Here is a 23,591-nt window from a genome sequence, read left to right as displayed (position 1 = left end):
AATGAGAACGCAGGGAGCAGAAGCCAGTGCTGGGAAATGGGAGCAGAGGTAGCAGCCTGGCCTTATCCCACAAGGAAGTCCAACAGCCCGATCGTTAGCTAAATATTAAATTTCCTGAGGTCTGGACAGTAAGTTTCTGTAAGAGGCTCTCCACCCCCATCTGCCAAGAGCTCCTTAAAAATCATGGGCTCTCCTTCTAGCTAGAAGTAGGTTTTCACTGTGCTAACCAGTGCACATTTGCTATCCCACCACGCAGTCCTAGGAGGCAAGGCACTGTCGTTTTACCACTAGGTAAACCTAGGCAAGCTCCACCTCAAGCAGTGGGTGGTGCAATGCAGTGGTCACCTCATGGGAAGAGCTATGGTGCCTAGTGTCCACTAGGATTCTACAGCGGGGTCGCTAACCTGCATTATCTTGTTTAAAACCCCACCACCTCAGGCCCCAAGCTTTTTGGCAATGAAGACAACGCCTAAGAGGCTCTAGTACTCATGGCACTGTGTAAGATTAAAGATACAGAAAACACACTGCTTTGGCCAAGGCTGCAAAAGGGCACAGTGCAGCCATTTCACAGCTCCTACAATCAAGAGAAAAGCACGGAAACCACAGCAAGCCCAGCACCAGTCTCCAGTCAGGGGCAGCAACCAAGAGTTGTCACTATATGCCTGTTTAGTGACCCAGTTCTAGGTGTTCACATCACCGTGAGTGGCAACCTTGTGGAAAGCGTAAGGGACTGAATGGTCCCTGGCAGGCAATGCCCCATAAAACTAGTCCCTCTAGGTCATGGCTGAGACTCATTGGTGGGGAAGATTGTCCAGCTGGGGACAGAACCTAGTCTCCAGGGGTCAATGTGGTACCTCACTGATGTGACATTTTTAGTGTTTCCAATTTACCTAGCAAGACTCCATTGTGCAGTCAATGGAAGGACAAACCAAGTGCAAGAATATGTAGCAGCTGGTAATTTGTCTCCTCGTATATACGAGAACAGCAACCACACCTGCAGCTCTTTAAGGTTAGTTTATTGCAATGTGAACTATGACAGACATAAGAAATTTATAAACATACAATATCTTGGTTTTACAAGGTCACAGCTCAGTACAGTACAATAAAATCTGTTTATACAAAATACTCTATTGGGTTTATAACGTTATTCTAGAGTATGAAAACACCCTGACCTGTTCCTTTTGTAGGTTTAGAATAGACTGAAATTAAACAACAAACAAAAATAACTCACTAAGTCAGCAGCCAAGGAAACAGGGCAGAGGACTTCACAGTTCATTATGTAATACTGTCTGGGGCGCCAAGTGACAGAGCAAAGGCCACCTGCTGTATGTTGTACATATGTAAAGTCTCCAAAAAAAATTAGTTTCAACTTTATTCCTACTAGCCCTAGATCTGTATGAACTACCATCACTACTGTTTGTCTGGCATCTTATGTTGTGCAAACTCAGTTCTTCAGCAAAGTTATAGCTTAAAGTTTCTTTCTTCAATATGGAAATTGACCAGATAAACCTAGGACAATGGAGAGAGGAAACGCTAATAGAACTATGGAACCAGATGAGGTTTAGTTTCATAAAAAACCCCTAATCCTTCAGCTGTCGGATTTAACATTTAGGTTTTTTGTTAAGAAATTTATATTTAGGCTTTTTCTTAAAACTTAAGTTATATATTTTAACAAGCCAAGACAGCATGAACGGCTTCTAAGGACTTGTCTACGCTATAGGGAAAAGTTGATCTAAGCTACGCAATTTGAGTTACGTGAATAGCATAACTCAAGTCAACATAGCTTAGATCTACTTACCACGGAGTCCACACTGCACTATGTCGACCCCATTCTTCTCGATCTGGTGGAGTACAGGAGTTGATGGGAGAGTGATCTGCGGTCAATTTAGCAGGTCTTCACGAGACCTGCTAAATCAACTGCTGATGCATTGATGGCCGCGCACTGGTAAGTGTAGACAAGCCCTAAAAACCCCTCTCTAAAACCAAGTAAGGCAGTGGCATCACTGTGTGCGGAGTCCCTGACCATCTGGGGCTACAAGCTACCCACATAGAAAAAACCTCTTTCTGCAGTTGAGGAGACTTCTTAATACTTTTAATTTTTTTTTTTTTTTTTTAAGGTGTGTGAACACACTCAGCCCTCAGTGGAGCTACAAAGTCAGTATCTGGAATGGAACACTTCCTTTAGTGTTTTTACTTTCCAATGAGCTTTGTGGATCTCAATTTTAAACTGAGTTTGCATCAGAGTGTGTTGTACTCTCCAGACACACAGAGAACTACAAGTCTTTGTTTTTGTTCTGCTTTGACTTAATCTCACAAGAAATGCAGCTCAGATGATCCCCAACATGCTTCTCTGTGAAAGTGCTCATGGATTAGGTGAACTGCATTACACCACCACCTCTTACGGGCCAACCTGAAGAATCTGTAACTTCAAATATCCCACATGCTTCTCCCCTTAAAAACCTACCAAATGCACACCAACTGGTACATCTCTAGAATGTGGCTATGAAACATACTAAAATATTTGACTAGGAAAAGAAAAAAAACAACATTTGATGGGTGAATTATACAAAAGTTTATTAGAGAAAAAAAACAAAAACCTATGCCTCTTACAGGATATCTGTTTAACATTCACTAAAACACAAGCACCAGGAGCCTACGGGTCACAGGCCATCTGCTTAACCCTCTTCACGCAAGTTGTGATATTTACCAGTGCTAAAAAAATAAATTATGTACAAACAGAAGATATCCTCCCCTTCCCACTTTAAGGGTCTTTGATCTGAGCAGTTAGAAATTGCTTTAAATTCTCACTTAAACAGGAGCAAGTAGAGTTTTTTGAGGGGGCAGTTACGCAGCTTTAGCTATTTTACCTCATGGGCATATGAGAGTATTTGACTGTATCTGGCCCCATTTAGTGTGCAAAATAATAGGCCTCAGAGCACAGGACAATATGCCACGTACTCAAGACCACATCCATACCAGTAAGGGAGCCAGTCATGCTCTGAACACAGGACAGACTCCGAGAATATGTAACACAACTGATACCCTCTTGCTAAAAGCCAACTCCACTCCCACTGAAGTGAGTTGCATCCACCCTAGAACACCAGCAAGCCTTTGCAACATCTTGTTTGGAACAGAGCTCCATAAAGAATAGAATACTCTATTTTCCTGGAGGGGTGCACAATCTAAAGGAAGCTTCAGGACAGAGAAGCCACCTCTTAGGAAGCTCAGGGTCAGGGCTAGGGAAGAGGAAGGGACATAGTACTGGCCAACACTGGTAGAGATGCTGATTTCCTAAATGAAGCAGCAGTGGAAGACTTCCAGTTCCAAAGCCAAACTCAGTAATAGAATGGGAAAGATGGATGCACAGACCCGATATGTACCAGCATCAATTCCTTTAGTTCTGACTAAAGCAGGTTCCTAACTAAACAACTCAACTTTCTGCATTTGTACCCATTTGGTTTCATAGTGTTACTTTGAAGAGAGGCATCACAAAGAGTGTTTGGAAATTTCTTTGCCTAGGAAAAGTGGGATGATCTAAACCTGAATCCTTCCTGCATCAGCAAGTGTTCTTTATGAAAATGGGATGATCACAATAAAATGAGGATCCACCCCAAAAGGAGTGGAGTGAAGATAGTTATTTAAAAAAAGCCTTCCACTAATTTCAGTCATCAATTCCAACCCAAGTGTTCCATGAAAATTTAACTAAAGTGGGGAGGTTTAAAAAACTACAGTAGCTAAAAATGTTTTCAAGAGGTGCTAGAAAAGCCTACAAATAGAGCCAGGTTGTGTCTGTCATCCAAAGGAGTTTGGACTTTGTCATATTTTAAGACCACCCCTCCCACTAACCCACCTCAAAAATATCCCAACTTCCACTAAGAATCTGGCAGTTAAGAAGTATGTGAAGCAGTATTCATTTTAGACTCAGCATTGAAGCCAGTTGAGCCTCAAAATATCCAGTAGCCTTTTTTGTGGCTTTAAAAACAGACATACCCTAAACAGATCACAAAAAACTTAACTAAAACATGGTTTACAGAGTGGTATTAAGGCTCTTCCAGAGTAGTCTAGAGGTGGAAACTTTAAGGCACCTATTAGTACATTCATGTTACTGTTAAAAAAGCCAGAATATAAAAAAGTTTCCCACCCACGTAAGAGGATATGGCACATTTAGCTGTTACCTCTGTTGAATCCAGATGGAAAAACAACTGAGAGCTTTGTTTAAAAATGAACACTTGGTTTATACACTTCTGATGACTGCTCACTACCAGCACAGCATTTTCCCCAGACACTATTTTAGAGGAACAGCACTTCCTCCAATCCTCCAGGATTAAAATCAGTCCCTCACATACGACTCTCCTCCTCTTTTATGCCATCTTCTGTGTTTTTCTGTGGCGCATTAGCCACATCATTGTTTGCCTCTTTTTGTTTCTCAGCCTCTTTTTGTTTCTCGGCCTCATCAATATTGGTTTCCTCCTCTCTCCCTTTGTTTCTCAGCTTGTCCTCTGCCTTTTGTTCTTTCTCCAGCAGCCGGTAGTTGATGCCCATTCCCACAAACAGGTAGATCCCAGAGACGATCAAAATGATTCCACAGGACCAGTATGTGTATTTGTAGTCACCGTACATGTCATTGAGTTTACCTGATGGACCAGAGAGGACAATGCATTATGTGGCTGACCATCTCCCATTATACAGCAGGAATCACTCTAAGCTAACATGCATAAGCTCTCCCCAGATGTCTAACCCGTAATGTGTGTTCATGCACATGCATCTGGCCACAAGAACAATCTCTGCTTAAAAGCTCAGGTTTTTTAAAGCTTGACCTAAGTGTTGATCAAATGCAGTGCTGGTAAAATGGCAATGCACATGGCAGTAAGCTCTGATCAATGTCCACTTAAATTTTAAAAGCAAACCCACTAGGAAGAGGCTGTTCAGGTATGGTTTGGGTAGACCAAAAAGTCCAGCCATTTTCCAAGACTGTCTAGGAGTCCCCCAGAATTTCCTAGAAAACCTGTTTTTCAGGTGACACTCTTTTTTGACCAGGGTATCCAAGCTGTCACTGTAGCTTCCTCTAGTCACATCTCCCCAAGGTTAAAAGCCAAAGTTTGCTTTGCTCTAGGGGAAACACTCAAACTTTGCTTGGACCCTGAAATTTCATACAGAAAGAGAGTGTGGACGCTCTCCTTGTGGGAAGACCCTCCCTGCACTGGGATATAATCCACACACACTCTAGTATGTCTATAATCACTTGGCCATTCCTGTTGGGAAGAGCCCTCCCATGTGTGTTCTGGCTACACTCATGCCTTTCTGCACTTCTGTGCCTTCAATTCTCAGCCTTCCCAGCAAGTGCCCTTTGGGAAGGAGCAGTAGTTGTTCCCTCCCCACCTTGGTATTCTCACAGTACACAGGCACCCCAGGAGATACATAAAAATACTCTACCTAGGAGAGGTGGTCCCAGGAGCACAGGGCAGCATTCCACAATGGTCACCAACCCGACAGCGCTGGAGAACCTCTGAGCCCCAACCAAATCCATCAATGTTTCAAACAAGACAGAGCTGAGCCAGCCAAAGGCAAATCCAAAGAACCCAGCATAGACGCAAAACCCAGCATAGGTGGTGGAGAAGGGTGCCAGGAGGTGGCACGCTCCATTATACACCACAGAGACAGCAAAGAAATATTGGATCCTCGGTCTAACCCACTTCGTGTTTGCCACCAGTCCCATGGAAGGCCTAGCCACCATGTCTACAAAGGCCAGAATGGAGAGCAGAAAGGCAGCAGACTCATTACCAAACTCTTTACTCTTGGCATAATTGCTGAGGAAGACTAAGGGAGTAAACAGTCCAAAGAACATAATCACATTGCCGGACAGATAGAGCAAGAAGCCTCTGTGTGTAAACAGGGACAAATCCAAGAACTTGTTAATAGTCTGGTAAACTGTGAGCTTCTGCTTCTTCGTCTTTCCAGCAATAAGGTCCATACTGGCATCGCCAGCTCCTTCATCCGCTTTCACAGTGGACTTCCCAGCTTCCTGCAATACTTCTTTTGAGACCTCTTTCTTCAGCTGATCTGGCTTGGGGCCTATAGGTCGCATCAGAGATCCGGCTACACAGCAGTTCAGCAAAAGGCCACCAAGAATTAAAAAACTCCCCCTCCAGCCAAATATACTGAAGAAAAACTGGTTCAGGGGGGCCAGTGTAGACAAGAATACAGGGCTACCTGCCATAGCTAATCCATTGGCCAATGGACGTTTCTTATAGAAGTACTTGCCAATCATGGTCAAGGCTGGGTTCAAGTTAAATGCAAGCCCAAGACCTGGAAAATAAGAGAATACATACATGTGAGTTTAAAAATGAGAGATCTCTACACATCTGTAGATTATGGGATTAATGGATTGGGTACTGGGCCGAGTTCTTCTCATGTTATACTAAATTTAACTTGCACTGATCTCAGAAGTTATGTAGGGAGTAACTAATGGCAGGATTTGGCCAGTTACTGCAGATTCTCAGTGATATAGGAAGAAGGTGCCAATTTTGCTAGTGAGCAAACTATTGGGGGTTTGTTTTTTAGAGCCAGAATTGAAGGAGTTCCAGGATACAAGAGATAATGAAGTTTACTAGTGTGAAATAAGTCTGATTTGAGATAAGATGGGGATGTCCAAGTACCAGAACACACATCCTTTGATACACACATCCTTTGCTGAGGAGGATTTCAGATTCAGAGCGTGTATAGTTATATAGCAATTTATATACTGACTTAGGACAAGGCTAAGATGAACTTTTATGATTCTAACCCTAAACATGAGGAGTCATGAAAAGACCGCTCACCTCCCACAACCCCAACACAGAAGTAGAGCTCTTCCACAGTGTTACAGAAAGAGGCTGCAATCAAGCCACACCCGGACAGACAGCCCCCAGCAATCATTACTGGCCGACTGCCATACTTGTTCACCAGGATGCTGCTGATGGGACCTAGAAGAGATCAAAAGAGAGTTAACCAAAGGGGAGACATCTCTGGGTGGTATGCATGCATGCACTACAAAGCAGATGGACACTAATAGGAGTGCACAGAGGTTTAGCTTCAGGAGTCCGTGAAAGCTGGGCATGGGTGATCAAGAGGAGCATTAGCCATGGCTCTCCTGTCAAGAGGAGGGGGGTGGTATAGAAGCGCAGGAGAGCAAGGTGGATGACATAAGGCCATGTTGGGTTAAGTGCTCGGACATCTCACTCCAAAGCACCATGTTCCAGGCGGTTTAGAATCCAAACTGAAACAGTTCACAGTGGAACATCGCACTGGCTCCCCATAAGAGCCTGTCTACTCTGCTTTTTGCAGAGCTTGAGAAAGTTTTTAAGTCCGTAGGGTTTCAGAGAGCCTCACAAATATGAATGGATTCAGTTCTGCCTCCCCAAGTTTATAGAGACACAAGGGGACAGATTAGGCCCTGGTGTAACTCCAGGGAATTCAGTGGTGTTATACCACAGATTAATTTGTCCCAATAGCTTTGACACACAAGATCTGGTCCCACCCATCCCTTTGGAGTCAGTGTGGCTTAATGGATAAGGCACTAGGCTGGAACTCAGAACTCCTAGGATCTATTCCTGCCTCTGGCCAACTGGGTAACCTCAGATGAGTCACTTCCCCTTCCTTTGCCTCAGGTTCCCCATCTATAAAACAGTGATGGTACCATGCTGACCTCCTTTGGAAAGCACTGAGAGCTAATGATGCAAAGCCCTATATAGGAGCTAGTTATTTTTATTATTCTCTGAACCCTAATGCAAACTCTAGCTATTCTGGGCGTGGCTCTAACAACCCACCACACAAACACCCATGAATATGCTGCATGCAACAAGCTGGTCATTTTTTTCCCCTCAGGAGGGGGTCATGATGTACAGAACGGATATTTTCAAAAGCCTGTATGTTGGATAAGATTCTCTAGTAACATTTAGATGTTGTTGGTACCAAAATATCAAGTGCACGTGGGGGCAGAAACAGGGAGATTTGAAGGGATTTTGTAAAATGCTTTAGTGAGTCAGAACAGAAAGAAGAACAGAGCTCAAGTGAGACTGGAGTTTAAATTGAGTCAATGTTGGGTTTTTTCGTGGTTTTAAAGTTTCACTTTGCTTCAGCCACAGAAGCCCAACGGAAACTTGAATGTTTGAGTCAAGCCATCCCACCACCACTGTGCCCCAGAGACCATAGTGTGATACCATGATTGGTTTTGTTAGATCCTGCTCCTTATTTTCCACTGGAATTCTACACATCAAAAGCCACAGTCACATGGAGATCTTGTCTGCATGCATGTTACCAATCTAGGAAAGGAAAAAGCAGGATGGTCCCCAAACTAAGTGTTTTTTCCCCACGTTTTCAAGAGTCATCAGTTGCTCTTTAAAGCCTTCGACCAACTGACATCTGACTCAGTCTGTGATGCTAGCTGTGACCACCTCCGCCAGACCAGCAGAGCTTCTGAAACATCAGCATGACTCATCCCCTGCACTAGTTAGTCGCACTAGCGCAGAGTACTATCTTTCTCTACAGCAGTGTGAAATGTGCTCATGTGTGTCCGAGGAGAAACCTTTTAAACTTGTACATACTCTACTCCTCTGGCTTGGAGGGCAGCACAAGAAAAATCCCTCCCCCCCCTTTATACCCAAAGAAAATAGTAACATGAACTTTCATTATAGCTACCCAGGAAAAGAAGTGACGGGCAGAGAAGTGGGGATGCAGAGCAGTTGTAAAGAAACTTTCCCACAGCTACTTGGAAACAAGAGAGCTTGTGTTTATTTGTGCTGCATGTGATGCTGTCCACTCTTTAGGGATATTTCTGTCCTGAAGATCAGACTGCAGTTTTCCAAACTGGGTTATGTGGGTCTATCCTGTTTTCAACCATCCAAAATTTGATCTATCGTTTATCTTGTGGTAAAACCTAAGGGAGTCAGCCAGATCGGGGCCCTACTATGCCAGGAACTCTGAAATGTAGGAACCATCCCTGCCCCCAAAGGGCTTACAGCTCAGGCGTAATATGAGGAGGAAACACAGAATCGGGTGGTAGAGCACAGATGGGTAACAAAAACAACAGGATGTTTAGCACAGACTAGCTGTGTGCTGAATGCACAACCAGGGAGTAGCCACAGCTCCAAAGCCCCTCCAGCAGAAATATTTCATGTGCAGGGGAGGGATTTTTGTTCATTTGTTATTTTAATTACTCTTCCAATGTTTGAGAAGTCAGATTGCTGTGTGCACCCACAGTTTAAAATGCTTCATTACAAGAAACCCTAATCCAAAGTAAACAGTGATCAGATACAGTAGTGCATGCTCTACAGACACTAAAATGTAATTAAATAAACTGAATGAGCACCCATTGAACATTAACAGATCTGGGTTCACGATTAACAGACAGCAAGGTCAACATGTTATTCCTGGCTACTCAGATGTGGTTTGACCATTTCACCTCTAGTTGAGCAGAACCTAGAAAATGTTTGAAGAGAGTCCAGTGGCTGTGTCAGCAGCCTGGCTTCCTACCTGGAGCCAAGGCACTCAGAAATCCCAGCGGTATTCCAAATGGCCTATGCCCTCCATCACACGCAGGGCCCGTGCAGGTACTTCCCAGCAGGCACAGAGTGCTGTACAGTTCCCGTAAGGAACCTCTGCAACTGAGCCAAGGCCCCATGCAAATCCGTAAGGACTGACTCTTCCTTTTCACATCCGCAGCACTGCATCTGGAGGCTGGGACGCTCCCTCCCTCCCTCACCCACCCACCCACTGTGTAGAGACACACCAGGAGTTTAGCAAAGTTTGAAAGATTTGCACATTGAACATGAAACCACTCCCTGATGTTCCTGGAGCAGATCCTAAGGACAGCACTGCAACATACCAGGGAATAGTAGGACTGAAGGCCTGCTAATATATTGTCAGGGAGCAGTATGTTAAGCTTGGCTTCATGACATTAGCTCTTACTGTGGCAAAAAGCAACGTTCATATCAAGTTGGGCCCAAAATTTAGGCTTCATAAAAAACCCAAAACTGCTCAGGGCAAGAGCCAGATCCAAAGTGCTCTGTGCTGGATGAGACACTTGGCAGTGCTTAAGTATCCTCACAATGGGGAAGGGGATCTTTGGTTTTGATTAAACAAAAGCTCAAAGATTGTGGTAGCACTGTAGCACACACACCTTTAAAACTGGCCACAAACTTAACAAAATACTGACTAGTCTATTTTCAGTGTGGAGAAAAGACAGCAAGAAGCGAAATTAAAATCTGTTTTTTCCTAATTTTATTAGTAACTGAGACAAGGTCATTTCAAATTATTAACTTGTGTCCCTTTAACTCACTTGGACCAAAATCAAAAGCAACAACTACAAACCAGCACCTGAACTCAAGTGCCCTCCCCAGCATAGGCCCAATTATCCTCTGACCCTTAAGATAATGCTTCATTACAAGAAACCCTAATCCAAAGTAAACAGTGATCAGATACAGTAGTGCATGATACAGTACACCATACAGTACAGATACAGTAGACCATTAACTTCAGATGAGTCACAACAGTGTCAAACTAGCAAGAGTTCAGAATTAGGCCTTGCTTTGCTGCTGCCCATTCGCCTCTTATTCTGGGGAGAGCTAGACCAAGTCCATGTCACTTGGTCAATCTGGCAGCTTTCACCAGAATAAAGCATCCTTTCGACACTATGAAGAAAACTGAGTTCCTTCAAGAATGTGCTTTTCAGGATCCAAATGAGTCTGGGAGTAACAGACCATGCATTGTGGCTGCTCAAAAAAGGCTCAGCCAAGCAGAGTTTAGTATTCTCTCTGGCTCTCTGCAGATTTGTGAAAAAGCATGCAGAGCAATAGTACAGTCTGTCTGGGGTGGGGGTGGCAGGAGGATGCGGAGCTGCCTTTGCAAACATCACACACACACACAGAACTTCCTCCAAAGATATATTCAGAAGCAGATATTGTATGCAAAGCACCCCTGCTTCCTGGAATGAGAGTTAGTCAGACATCCTAAGGTTACAAGAAAAGAGTTACTTGGGGAAAGAGGGTGGGACTGATGTCACATCTGGTGACTAACGCTTAACTCTAGGCAACACAGTTTATTATTTACTTAATTATCTCTTTACAAGCTCTTGGCCCATACTGTAAAAGGCTGTGGAAAGCCTGAAAGCAGTAATGCAGTCCTTGCGTGTACTTGTGCCACCCCTAAGTGAAACACCAAAGCTATTACAGAGGAGCATTCCTGCTCTGGAAAATTCTAGATAGTTTCAAACTTGGGCCATAGCGCAAAACAGCACTTAGGTCACGTACACATCAACAAACCAGTTTGCAGGACCAGGCACGAGTGAGCTGTTGGGATTTTAAGACTTCTGCAGCTGTCATTGTGAAGGAGCTCCCCTAATGCCTGGCAACTGGGAGAGGGAGGCAAATCACTTTCGAAAAAGATTAATAAGTGTTTCTCATTCCAAGAGCAGGTGACTGGTTCCGTCTTGCCATGTCCCTGTTAGCCATTACTGATCCTTCTGCATACAGGCTCCCAAGAGCGTTCAGGAGAACACGTTCACAGGGCCACTAGAGACGGACAGGGCATGGCCTAGATCAGGTCCCACAAAGTCAGTTACAGTTTACAAGCTTTTTATAACATGGAGGCAGGGAAATGTGCTGGCTGCCTCACTAGCTGAGCTAGGACAAAGCAGGGACTGTTCCCCCATGGAAAAGCCTCATGCCCAGCTCCTGCCGGTAGCGGCTTTTGATGCACAAATGCAAATATGCGTCAGGCGGTTTGCCAGTTTGGGACAGCGGCAGCACGACAATCACCAATACTCAGAGCTGCCTCCAGGGTGGACACTATGGCTGTCACAGTGGGAGCTTCTTTTAGCCACGTAGTCTACCACGCACATTCACAGGCTGCTACAGAATACTGAGGAAGTGAGGACGGTGGTAAGAACCCACCTTCCCCATGTACTCAGAAGTTACCTATTTAAGGAAAGTAATGTAAGATTGGAGGTGGCCTGGAGTCTTGCCCCCATCAGTCCAAACCCCCAAGATGTGGCAGAGGGGGGCTTCACCAGCATTTAAAAAAAAAAAAAAGTTGCTGTTTGCCTTGTCCAATTGTTTTCCTATACTTTTGGTCCCTGCTGCCATCTTTCTGCTGTTAAAAGGGGAGTTTGAGACAATCCTTTTCGCTAGGTTTGCAAAATGCCCTTGCTAAAGTTAGCCCAGGACCAGGACTCGCTCTGACCAGGTCAGATTTCTCAGCACTACAAGAGAGAAACACACTGAAAAGAAAGAAAATAAAGGAAGAGCAGCTGTGTTGTTAGTGTTCGGGCCAGATCCTCAGCTGGAACAAATTCACAGATCAGTCCAAAAGGGAACACTGATAGTCGAGTCTGACCTCCTATAGAGCACAGGACATAGAACCTCCCCAAATTCTTGTTTGAACTAGAGCCTCTCTTAGAAAAATATCCAGTCTTGATTTAAAAGTTGTCAGTAGATTACAGCCCCTTGGTAAATTGTTCCAATGGTTAACTATCCTAATTATTAAACATTTGAGCCTTATCACCAATCTGAATTTGCCTAGCTTTGGCTTCCCGCCATTGGATCTTGTTATACCTTTGTCTGCTAGACTGAAGAGACCATTATCAAATATCTGTTCCTCACGTAGGTACTTACCGACTGAGCAAGTCAATCCTTAACCCTCTCTTTGTTAAGTTAAATAGATTGAGCTCCTTGAGTCTGTCACTGTAAGGCAGGTTTTCCAGTCTTTTAATCATTCTCATGCCCTTTCTCTGAACCCTGTCCAGTTAAACATCCTTCTTATACAGTGAACATCAGACCTGGACAGACTATTCCTGTAGGGGTCACACTGGTGACCAAGAAAGAGGTAAAATAACCTCCCTACTCCTACTCAAGATTCCCATTTATACATCCCAGGATCACATTAGCGCTTTCGGCCAGAGTGGTGCTCTGGGAGCTGATGTTCCAATATTATCCACCATGACCCCCAAATCCTCGTCTGCATTCTTTGTTCCTAGATCTATCACTTTACCTTTGGCCACACCACAGTGCATACTTCTATTGATTTGCTGGGTATAGAATCAGCTCTGCAAGCTGTAATTTCTTTCATCTATGACGACTCTCTGTAGGGACTCCTGCATTCACCATAGCTTCGTATGCCAGCCTTCCAGAAGATATTAGAAGCAGACAAAATGTCACAGGTACATTCTAACGAGGGCAAGTGCAGAATTACGCAAGTCCTAATTCCTTGGAAAGATTTTACTTATAGCTTTGCAGAGGAGCAGGACAGTTTAACCTCATTTTCACACTTTGGGCATTAAATAAAGTTTACGCCAAACTTTTCCAAACAAACCAGTTTAGAAAATTTCACCCAAATGGGAAACAGTCAGTCCCTATTCGTGTTTTGGAGAAAGGCAATACAATAGGAGACCATTAAATCACCTCCCTGTTGTCTCTCGTCTGCTTGCTTACCTCCTGCGTACATAACAGCCAGCATGATGGAGGAGATCCAGGAGACTTTGCTGCTAGATGCATCGAAGATGACCTCAATCTCTTTGAAAAACACAGTAATGGATTTGGGAAATGCATAGGAGAAGCCAATGGAGATGAAGGCTCCGATGACCACAGCCCATCCCCATCCTCCTTCTGGTGGGGTGTATCCCTGAGGGCCTCCAATTGCTGGCGGCATCTTGAGTGAAGTTTGTGGTGATTAAGCTGGGTTTCAAAGATCTGCAGAGAACACAAGACATCAGCACTTAGTAAAGAATACAACAGCATTTTACTCTAGAGTCTTTAGGAAGAAGCAGGTCCCTGGAGCTGTCCAACTGTCGCCCTTCTTGGCTTCCCCTAACACACAGAAGAATTCCCCATCAGTGATGGATCAGAAATAGATGCAACACTCACGTGAAACTCAGAAGTTGTTTAAGGGCGTTAGAATGGGGGCAAGGAGGTTACCTGAGAGATTCAACAAGGATCAAGACCACCACCCATTTAAAATAATAAAAGGCAATATTTTCAAGAGCGATTAACAATTCCAGGTGCCTTGATTTTTAAGATTCCCAACCGGCAACACCTTGAACAGAGCAGATTTTTAGAGGGTGGGTGCTCAGCATTTTCAGAAATTCAGGCTCCTGAAAGGTGTCAAGACAGTCAACCAAAAGATGCTTTTGAAGGGCTTTGCCTTAAGATATTTATAAGCAGTGAATTAAAAGCATAGGTAACCCTTTGAAAGCTGAAAATAGAAGGCAGCTTCCTTGCCAACTACAGATCAGTCACACAGGTTTATTGTGGGGTTGGTCAGCAGTGCTGAGTTATTGGCAGCATTGAAAGTCTTGCTTCTGGAAAGTGCAGGGGTTGCGCATGCTGTTCAGTTATTGTAGAGCCATGGGATTTTACAAGGAACGTACTGTACAAACACAATCATGCACTGTCATTTATTTTTTAAAATACTGTTATGTGGATTTTTTCAAATTAACTATTTTGAGCCTCCAACCTGGCTAGTATCCACTTCCTCTTCTAAGCTTTAACATTCACAGAGCCATTATCAGTTCACTATCTATCACAGTGAGGGGGAAGACAAGATATATTCCTGCAAAAGTAGGGCAGCACAGGAAATGCAGACTAGCCTTGGGAGGTACCGATCTTACCACAGAGAAGGACAGTGTTAGAGCAGTGGACAGGGCAAATTAAAAAGTGACTGGAGTGTGAAATAATTTGGGAAGCTGGTTTCATTTTCTATAGGAAGTTAATATATGCTGGCTAGCATCCATATATTACGCTGATAATACCACTTGCAATACACAGTCTAAGCATTTGAAGTATTAATGTAGCAGTTATATAGCCCAGATTGCCCTGTACCTTTGTTATAATCCAGTACACTTATGCTAAGTATCCCATAACACTTTGCATTAGCTAAAGATGGCCAGCCCTCTGTGGAGATAGAGGCGATTAGGGACTATTTAGAAAAGCTGGACGTGCACAAGTCCATGGGGCCGGACGAGTTGCATCCGAGAGTGCTGAAGGAATTGGCGGCTGTGATTGCAGAGCCACTGGCCATTATCTTTGAAAACTCGTGGCGAACCGGGGAAGTCCCGGATGACTGGAAAAAGGCTAATGTAGTGCCAATCTTTAAAAAAGGGAAGAAGGAAGATCCTGGGAACTACAGGCCAGTCAGCCTCACCTCAGTCCCTGGAAAAATCATGGAGCAGGTCCTCAAAGAATCAATCCTGAAGCACTTGCATGAGAGGAAAGTGATCAGGAACAGCCAGCATGGATTCACCAAGGGAAGGTCATGCCTGACTAATCTAATCGCCTTTTATGATGAGATTACTGGTTCTGTGGATGAAGGGAAAGCAGTGGATGTATTGTTTCTTGACTTTAGCAAAGCTTTTGACACGGTCTCCCATAGTATTCTTGTCAGCAAGTTAAGGAAGTATGGGCTGGATGAATGCACTATAAGGTGGGTAGAAAGCTGGCTAAATTGTCGGGCTCAACGGGTAGTGATCAATGGCTCCATGTCTAGTTGGCAGCCGGTATCAAGTGGAGTGCCCCAAGGGTCGGTCCTGGGGCCGGTTTTGTTCAATATCTTCATAAATGATCTGGAGGATGGTGTGGATTGCACTCTCAGCAAATTTGCGGATGATACTAAACTGGGAGGAGTGGTAGATACGCTGGAGGGGAGGGATAGGATACAGAAGGACCTAGACCAATTGGAAGATTGGGCCAAAAGGAATCTGATGAGGTTCAATAAGGATAAGTGCAGGGTCCTGCACTTAGGACGGAAGAACCCAATGCACAGCTACAGACTAGGGACCGAATGGCTAGGCAGCAGTTCTGCAGAAAAGGACCTAGGGGTGACAGTGGACGAGAAGCTGGATATGAGTCAGCAGTGTGCCCTTGTTGCCAAGAAGGCCAATGGCATTTTGGGATGTATAAGTAGGGGCATAGCGAGCAGATCGAGGGACGTGATCGTTCCCCTCTATTCGACATTGGTGAGGCCTCATCTGGAGTACTGTGTCCAGTTTTGGGCCCCACACTTCAAGAAGGATGTGGATAAATTGGAGAGAGTCCAGCGAAGGGCAACAAAAATGATTAGGGGACTGGAACACATGAGTTATGAGGAGAGGCTGAGGGAGCTGGGATTGTTTAGCCTGCAGAAGAGAAGAATGAGGGGGGATTTGATAGCTGCTTTCAACTACCTGAAAGGGGGTTCCAAAGAGGATGGCTCTAGACTGTTCTCAATGGTAGCAGATGACAGAACGAGGAGTAATGGTCTCAAGTTGCAGTGGGGGAGGTTTAGATTGGATATTAGGAAAAACTTTTTCACTAAGAGGGTGGTGAAACACTGGAATGCGTTACCTAGGGAGGTGGTAGAATCTCCTTCCTTAGAGGTTTTTAAGGTCAGGCTTGACAAAGCCCTGGCTGGGATGATTTAACTGGGAATTGGTCCTGCTTTGAGCAGGGGGTTGGACTAGATGACCTTCTGGGGTCCCTTCCAACCCTGATATTCTATGATTCTATGATTCTATGAAAGTAAGTCTTGGCTTGAGTAGATAGGAAAACTGTCAGTATCAGGACAGATATCTTCATAGCAACAGGAAAGGAGTCACCCATGCAAATCTAAGAGGTGCCTTCATGCCCCTTAGTACCAGGAATCTATGTGCTCAGAACAAAAATAAGGGAGCATCATGACCTGGAATGCATGGGTTCAGAACAAAAGATAAAGGGGTACACCATGATACCAGAAACAAACAAGATAGATAGTTGATTAATTAAATCCAGTTTCAAATGACATATGCAGTACCTTTTACTGGTAAACAAGTAGGGTGTACAGGGATGGATTTAGAGATGTAACTTTGGAGAGCACACCTTCTGCATAAGGGGAATATCACGGCACAGGACTGCTCTTTGGAAATTGGGTATCATACAGAACCTTCTTCCTGTACCATATTAATAAACCTGACTGACATTGATTATTTGGTCTCTTGTGTATATTTCATAACAAAATACCACCACAAAGTACAGCCAAACAACCACCCCTAGTGCCCTTACTAAAAGGAAATTGCTTTAGAAGTTAGTGCTGGACTCTCCCCTTATATCCAAAGAGTCAGATTAATACCATCAAAAGGGGGGATGGCAGGTGGAAGTGGGAAGAGACAGGAGAAATAATATCAAATGACTAAAATGTGCCTCTCAGAGAAGAAACAGACGTCTCTCCTTGAGCTAGGTACCATGTCAATGCTTCTATTCTGCTTGTGCGTGTGCGTGAAGCAATCTCTGAAGGTCACTAAATGCAGCTAAACTTAGCAATGACTGATAACAATGGAAAGTTTCAATAGGTGCCTACATGCTTGCCACAGAATTCATAGGGCTTGAATTCTTGTCTGCTTTGATGCAGCTCATGTTGCAACTTCACTATCAGGCCATCCCATTACATATAATTCAGGGTGCTTTAAAGTCTAATTTCACAGGCTGAAACCACCAAAGGTTTCCTGCAAGATTTTCCAGTTAGTCTTTGGCAGTTTCTAGGCATTTGGTTCATCCTTCCCAATTTCTCCTCTCTGGCCCACTCCTTAAATACAATTCTGCTACTCCATCACCCCCTCTGTTGGGCCCTGGGGTGGAAAGCAGCGCTGCTGTCTATGCTCAGGATTTTCATCACAAATCTCATGCTATTCGTTGGTTTCGGTAAAGCCCAGCTCCTGGAATCATGTAGTTACAAAGTATATCAACTTTCATTTTTAAAGTAGTACATTTCTAGCCAGCCTGGTTGCAGAGAAAAGCTTGAATGCATAAAGCAAATTTATGCCAAAGGCTCAGAAACAGCAGACAAATACAGAGGCTAGAATGTATTTTTTTTAGTCTCATGTTATTTTAGGGCAAGGGTCATAGTTTTTCAATGCTTATGGCTGGCCACACTGAGTAAAATTACACTCATACCAACAAGAAAAGGAGGACTTGTGGCACCTTAGAGACTAACCAATTTATTTGAGCATAAGCTTTTGTGAGCTACAGCTCACTTCATCGGATGCAACCTTGATTGTTATCTCAAACTGAACTGACTTGGGACTTCATTGTGCAGCCATAACACTACAATGTGTAGTTGTAAGATAGTTTCCATTATGAGCCCAAGAAAGTCAAAGGAAAATAGCATTTAGACACATTTCTGTATCTCAAAACAGACTGAAGATCCCTAAAGTTCTCCCTTGGTCTTTTGTCATGGTAAGCATTGCTAAAGGAGGAAGAGCTGCTCACAAACAGATTGCAGGGAGGATGTCATGCGGAAGGTAGAGCTCCATGCTGTAGGATGGACATAGCTATTTCATATTATGAAAAGGCCTTGTTTTGACTGAATGCCTCTCACCACAAGCAGCAGTTGAAACAAAGATCATGCACAAGAGCGAGTGCTGAACATTTGTGCTGACTGCAACAATGCAGGGAGAGGATGGAAGAACTTGAAAGGAGCAGATGAGCCAAGGACAAATGCTGTTTGTTTATACATTCGCAAGTGCTACTGACATGCTTAGCTGCAGTTATACTGACATTTCAAAACAGCACCCAATACCTTCAGACCCAGGGTACAGAGCAAGACAATTAGAGCACCCCAGACAGGAACCACAAACTAACCAGCCTGCCCCTTCAAACAACAGCTTTGCTACATACAACATAGCAGGCATTCCTACATGCACATGGGACCTGCTAAGGATTTACAGTGTAATCTTGTGAGCACTTATCTCCCCACCCCACAGCAAGACAGGCTCTTGAAAGTCACCATGGAGGAAATGCAGAAGCATGTGCAGCTTTAAGCAGGAAACAGAAGCTTCCTTAAAAATCAGGTAATTGTCAGTTGGCCCATGAGTCTCAGCACAGTTACTGCACCTGAGTTGTTGCAAACCCAAAACGCAGAACAACTATATCAGTGATAACAGAACGCTCTGTAAAGAAGGCATCTCAGGGCTGGGAAGCTCTTCCAGGACCCCATAAGCATGGCCTGGCAGGATAGCATATGGAGATTAATCCTACTCTGGCAAACTGCATCTTGTATTAACTTCGTGAGGAGAGGGTTCCAGGTATTCTGCTGCTGCAGAATTTGGCACAGCATCTACCCCTTGCTGAGCAATTGTGCTCCACAATCTAGATGTTAAATGAAAAGATGGAAAGAATTTCTCGTCGGTAGTTAGCGATTTTTCAAGGTTGACTGGATGTAAACAGACATAGCCAATTTAGGGAAGATAAAATGACTGCAGTCATTTTATCCATTTTGTATGTGTCCCAGCCAATACAAAATTGATACCTGCAATATATTCTCTAGAGTTTATCTTGTACATGTTTTAAATGCCTATATACCAGGGCTTCCACCCCTTCACTTGAGTAGGTTCTACCAGGGTGGATTTGATTTAAATCAAATTGATTTAAATCATGATTTAAATCACTAGTCAGGAAGACTGGATTTAATAATGGATTTCTACATAAAAGTGCATTCTTGTTGGTTATTATAATCTTAATACATTTTCTTCACAACTCAGAGATAGATGTAGGTTTCATTTTTAGAAGGTACACGCTATACGTTTTTAAAGTGATTTATTTTGAAAACTTTTCAGATTAGTTTTTCAGCTATATCAGAAAATGAATGATTTTTTGGTTATTTCATTTACCAAAGGTAATTGAAGCAGATATTTATGAAGTCATTGGGAGGTGAACTATCTCCAGTTCAACAGGTTAATCATTAATATTTGGAGGATTTTCTTGCCATTCTGTATTAGGAGGAGAACATCACCACACAGACATTTAAATTATTTTATTTAATTAAAACAACGTTCGGTTTTATGGATTTTTTCTTCAACAGCAAACATATAATATTTTAACAAAACAAGCATATGAATTTTTGAATTTAGTTCAACATTCAAGTTTTTTAAAATCAGGTTTGTTTTTGTTAAAATTGTTTTTAACTAAAATAGTTAAATTAAATATTAAAAAACAAAAAACAAAAATTAAATCAACTATGTCAGCCAGGTCAACATGAGAAACTTAAAATATTGGCTTCTGCAGCTAACTTGGTTGTCTTCACCTTCATTTTCCTGTTTGTTCATAATCTGGAAAAGAAAAACAAGCTTTCCTGCTTTTTCAGGTCCCAAACAATTTCTCAATTTATAATGAATTAGTCCAAAGGAAGAAAATATTCTTTCTACACTGGCAGAAGAAGCTACTGCTGTTAAAAGTGAGATTATCACTTCAACAGTCTCTGAATCCAAGTGCTTAAGTGACTTCCACCAGTTCACTAGTATGACTTTCTTTAAAACATCATCAGCAAATATGTAATTTATTTGAGCATAAGCTTTCGTGAGCTACAGCTCAGCAAATATAATACTTGAATCTGATGAGGTTCAATAAGGATAAGTGCAGGGTCCTGCACTTAGGATGGAAGAATCCAATGCACTGCTACAGACTAGGGACCGAATGGCTAGGCAGCAGTTCTGCGGAAGAGGACCTAGGGGTGACAGTGGACGAGAAGCTGGATATGAGTCAACAGTGTGCCCTTGTTGCCAAGAAGGCCAATGGCATTTTGGGAAAGGATGTGGATAAATTGGAGAGAGTCCAGCAAAGGGCAACAAAAATGATTAGGGGTCTAGAACACATGACTTATGAGGAGAGGCTGAGGGAGCTGGGATTGTTTAGCCTGCAGAAGAGAAGAATGAGGGGGGATTTGATAGCTGCTTTCAACTACCTGAAAGGGGGTTCCAAAGAGGATGGCTCTAGACTGTTCTCAATGGTAGCAGATGACAGAACGAGGAGTAATGGTCTCAAGTTGCAGTGGGGGAGGTTTAGATTGGATATTAGGAAAAACTTTTTCACTAAGAGGGTGGTGAAACACTGGAATGCGTTACCTAGGGAGGTGGTGGAATCTCCTTCCTTAGAGGTTTTTAAGGTCAGGCTTGACAAAGCCCTGGCTGGGATGATTTAACTGGGAATTGGTCCTGCTTCGAGCAGGGGGTTGGACTAGATGACCTTCAGGGGTCCCTTCCAACCCTGATATTCTATGATTCTATGATTCTATAGCACTGTCTTCCTGAACCTGTGAGCAGCCTGAAACAATGGCTCCAAGAGGGGCAAATGGCCCTATTTGTAGCAATGCATTCATTCAATGGTAACTGTGAATATTAATTCACATATGACTATGGGCTTTTCTCCACTTACGGGTAGATCAAGGCTGCAACCATCAATCCATCAGGGGGTTCAATTTAGTGGGTCTAGTGAAGACCCGCTAAATCGACCGCAGATTGCTCTCCTTGTTACGGTGGAGTACTAGAGTCAATAGAAGAGTAAGGGGAATTGACGGGAGAGTGTATCCCATCGACATAGCATAGGGTGGACCCTGTGGCAAGTAGATCTAAACTACGTTGACTTGAGTTACACTACTAACATAACTCAAATTGCGTAGGTTAGATCGACTTTCTCTCGTAGTGTAGACCTGCCCTCATTTAGGATGAGCGTCCAGCTAGTGTGCTTATTCCACTGTCCTACACTGCCTTGATACCCGCCAGAGTGCCAAAAGTCTCAACTTCCTTTTCCCCGGTGGCCAAAACCTCCAGCGGCTCCTACAACATCATCAATATGAGTCATATCAAGAACTGAAAGTGCAGGGACAATGCAATATAGACTAAATTTCACCTAAAGATAGAAGAGACCACTATACAGAAGATATTGTTCATTTTCATACACGATCAATTAAAAAACTTTTATTTAATCTAAATGAAGCTGATGCAGAATTGGCAGCCTGAAGCATGAGAAACCCTGCTGCAGAATTTCATTCCATCCACCTGCAGATTACAAGGGACCTTGGGTCTACTCACCCCAGCTGAGAAGTACCTCGGGAACACTAGCCAGGACTCCTGAAGATCAAGAAACCTTCTGCTGATCACGCCAAGTACCATGAATGGTGATCTCATGGAAGTGTAATCTGGATCAAAACAGGTGGCTTCTGACAACCTCACCTCCAAATACTAGTTCATGTTCAGGCATTTGTGCCTTGAACCAGCATACAGCAGCAGCAAGAGGAAACAAAGCATTGGAGACTGTTTTAATTAAACCTTTAAAACTCGTTTAGTCTCTGTTTGACACCGCCACCACTCATTTCTTTTTTGCTAGAAACATATTTAGACAGCTTTTTGGCCAACACATGACCATCACGAGCAGAACCAAGTCACACTGTAGCTCTGACAAAAGAATCATTTACAACGTATTCCCCCTAAATAAACCCCATTAGTTTAACTATGCTCCCAAGCCCAAAAGGAGCGTTTCTTCTCATTATGTCAGGTGACTGCAGCTTCCACTGAGCTCACTCAATACAGAGAGAAAGTCACATAAATTGGAGCTTTAATGCAGATTAAAGCACACAGGCATTTGAGAAAGAGCTCAGGATTTACAGATTCATGGCCCACTTCTCCAGCAAAATGAGATGCTACACACTGGCTAGCAACTGACAAGTGCTATTCAGACTAAATACTCACGTGGCTGACAAGACATGCTTACAACCAGAGTGGAGATCAGAGAGGGTAGGAGAAGGCCCTGTGCAGGGTAAGACACACATGTCTAGAAACCACATCTTAGGCCATTTTCACTCTCAATACCAAAAGCAGATAGTCTACCATAAGGATTGTTAGCTTTTTCTGTACAATTTAACTCTTTCAATAGCATCTAAACAAATGTATGATTTAAGAAGTTAACGTCACTTTCCAGAGGAGATTGCATGCACTAGTTTCCAACTATCTCCTACTTTTAGAGTCATATTGAGCGTTCATAAGGATCAATGAACTTCCCCTTTCAGCTGCTGTTATACCAAGATTCTGGACTAGTCCAGTGCAACATTTGAGGACGAGGCTACGAAGAGATCAATCTTTCACCCACTCCGGGAAAACTAAGTTGACTGATCTTACTCAGACTTGGATTCGTTTGCCCTTTCCCAGCAACCCTCTCCCCCTTCCCAGCACAGACTAAGATTGCATCATTTGATAAGCAACAGAAATCTCAGTAGGCTATTTCTCCCCCCTCCCAATTTAAATCTAAGCAAAGAGAGAATTACAAACTGCAAGTCACTGCTAACACTAGATTGAAGTAGGAGTTTCACTAGATCTGAAATCACAAAGCAAAATTCGTAGAGAATAGTGCCAGACGAGACCATTAGGGCTGATTTGCATTACCAATTCTGCATGCTACATTTTCCCTCCAGCCACTGAGGAGACCAGTTTTAAAGGCTTCTCTCAACTGTGTTTCAGGTTTTATCTTTCCTATTTCTTTCCTACCCTCATATGGAAGAAATTTCAGCCGAAGGAAAAGAACCACACCCAGAAATAGGAGTCAGTTCAACATGAAACATTTCCCCAAAACCCAAGTAATAGTCATGACACTTCCAATTCTGTTTTGGAATAGCTGCTACGTGTCAGACGTGTTTAGAACTCAAATTCACAGCTGCCAAGCAGTCAGCTACAGTTTGCCCTATTTAGGCATTAAAGTAGCCACATTTGAAGTAATTAAGGCTGGTGAGACCAAGTAACGACTGCAAGGGTTGCATCTTCTATGTTGTAAACTCTTTATAAATCCCAA

The 23,591-nt window shown here is 43.3% G+C and overlaps 1 protein-coding gene across 7 annotated transcripts in view; it reads right to left on the bottom strand.

Annotated features, from left to right (window-relative positions):
• Window positions 1-2,548: 2,548 nt before the first annotated feature.
• SLC16A1 (solute carrier family 16 member 1) overlaps window positions 2,549-23,591 on the bottom strand; it is a 34,254-nt gene continuing 13,211 nt past the window's right edge. For 5 of the 7 annotated variants that reach the window (XM_073320516.1, XM_073320511.1, XM_073320509.1 and 2 more), the window contains 4 exons: window positions 13,464-13,721; window positions 6,819-6,962; window positions 5,434-6,306; window positions 2,549-4,634 (listed from right to left, as the gene is read on the bottom strand). In XM_073320516.1, the coding sequence (XP_073176617.1) occupies window positions 4,339-4,634; window positions 5,434-6,306; window positions 6,819-6,962; window positions 13,464-13,680 (1,530 nt within the window). In that variant the 5' untranslated portion in view covers window positions 13,681-13,721 and the 3' untranslated portion in view covers window positions 2,549-4,338. Of the gene's footprint in view, window positions 4,635-5,433; window positions 6,307-6,818; window positions 6,963-13,463; window positions 13,722-19,645; window positions 19,669-21,841; window positions 22,017-23,591 lie in introns of those variants that run through there. The other 2 variants (XM_073320512.1, XM_073320510.1) reach the window with 2 other exon arrangements.

Source organism: Lepidochelys kempii, chromosome 21 (assembly GCF_965140285.1).
Source record: "Lepidochelys kempii isolate rLepKem1 chromosome 21, rLepKem1.hap1, whole genome shotgun sequence".
Lineage (NCBI taxonomy): Eukaryota > Metazoa > Chordata > Testudines > Cheloniidae > Lepidochelys > Lepidochelys kempii.
Note: the sequence above shows the minus strand (reverse complement) of the source record. Positions and strands in the feature narration are given on the sequence as shown.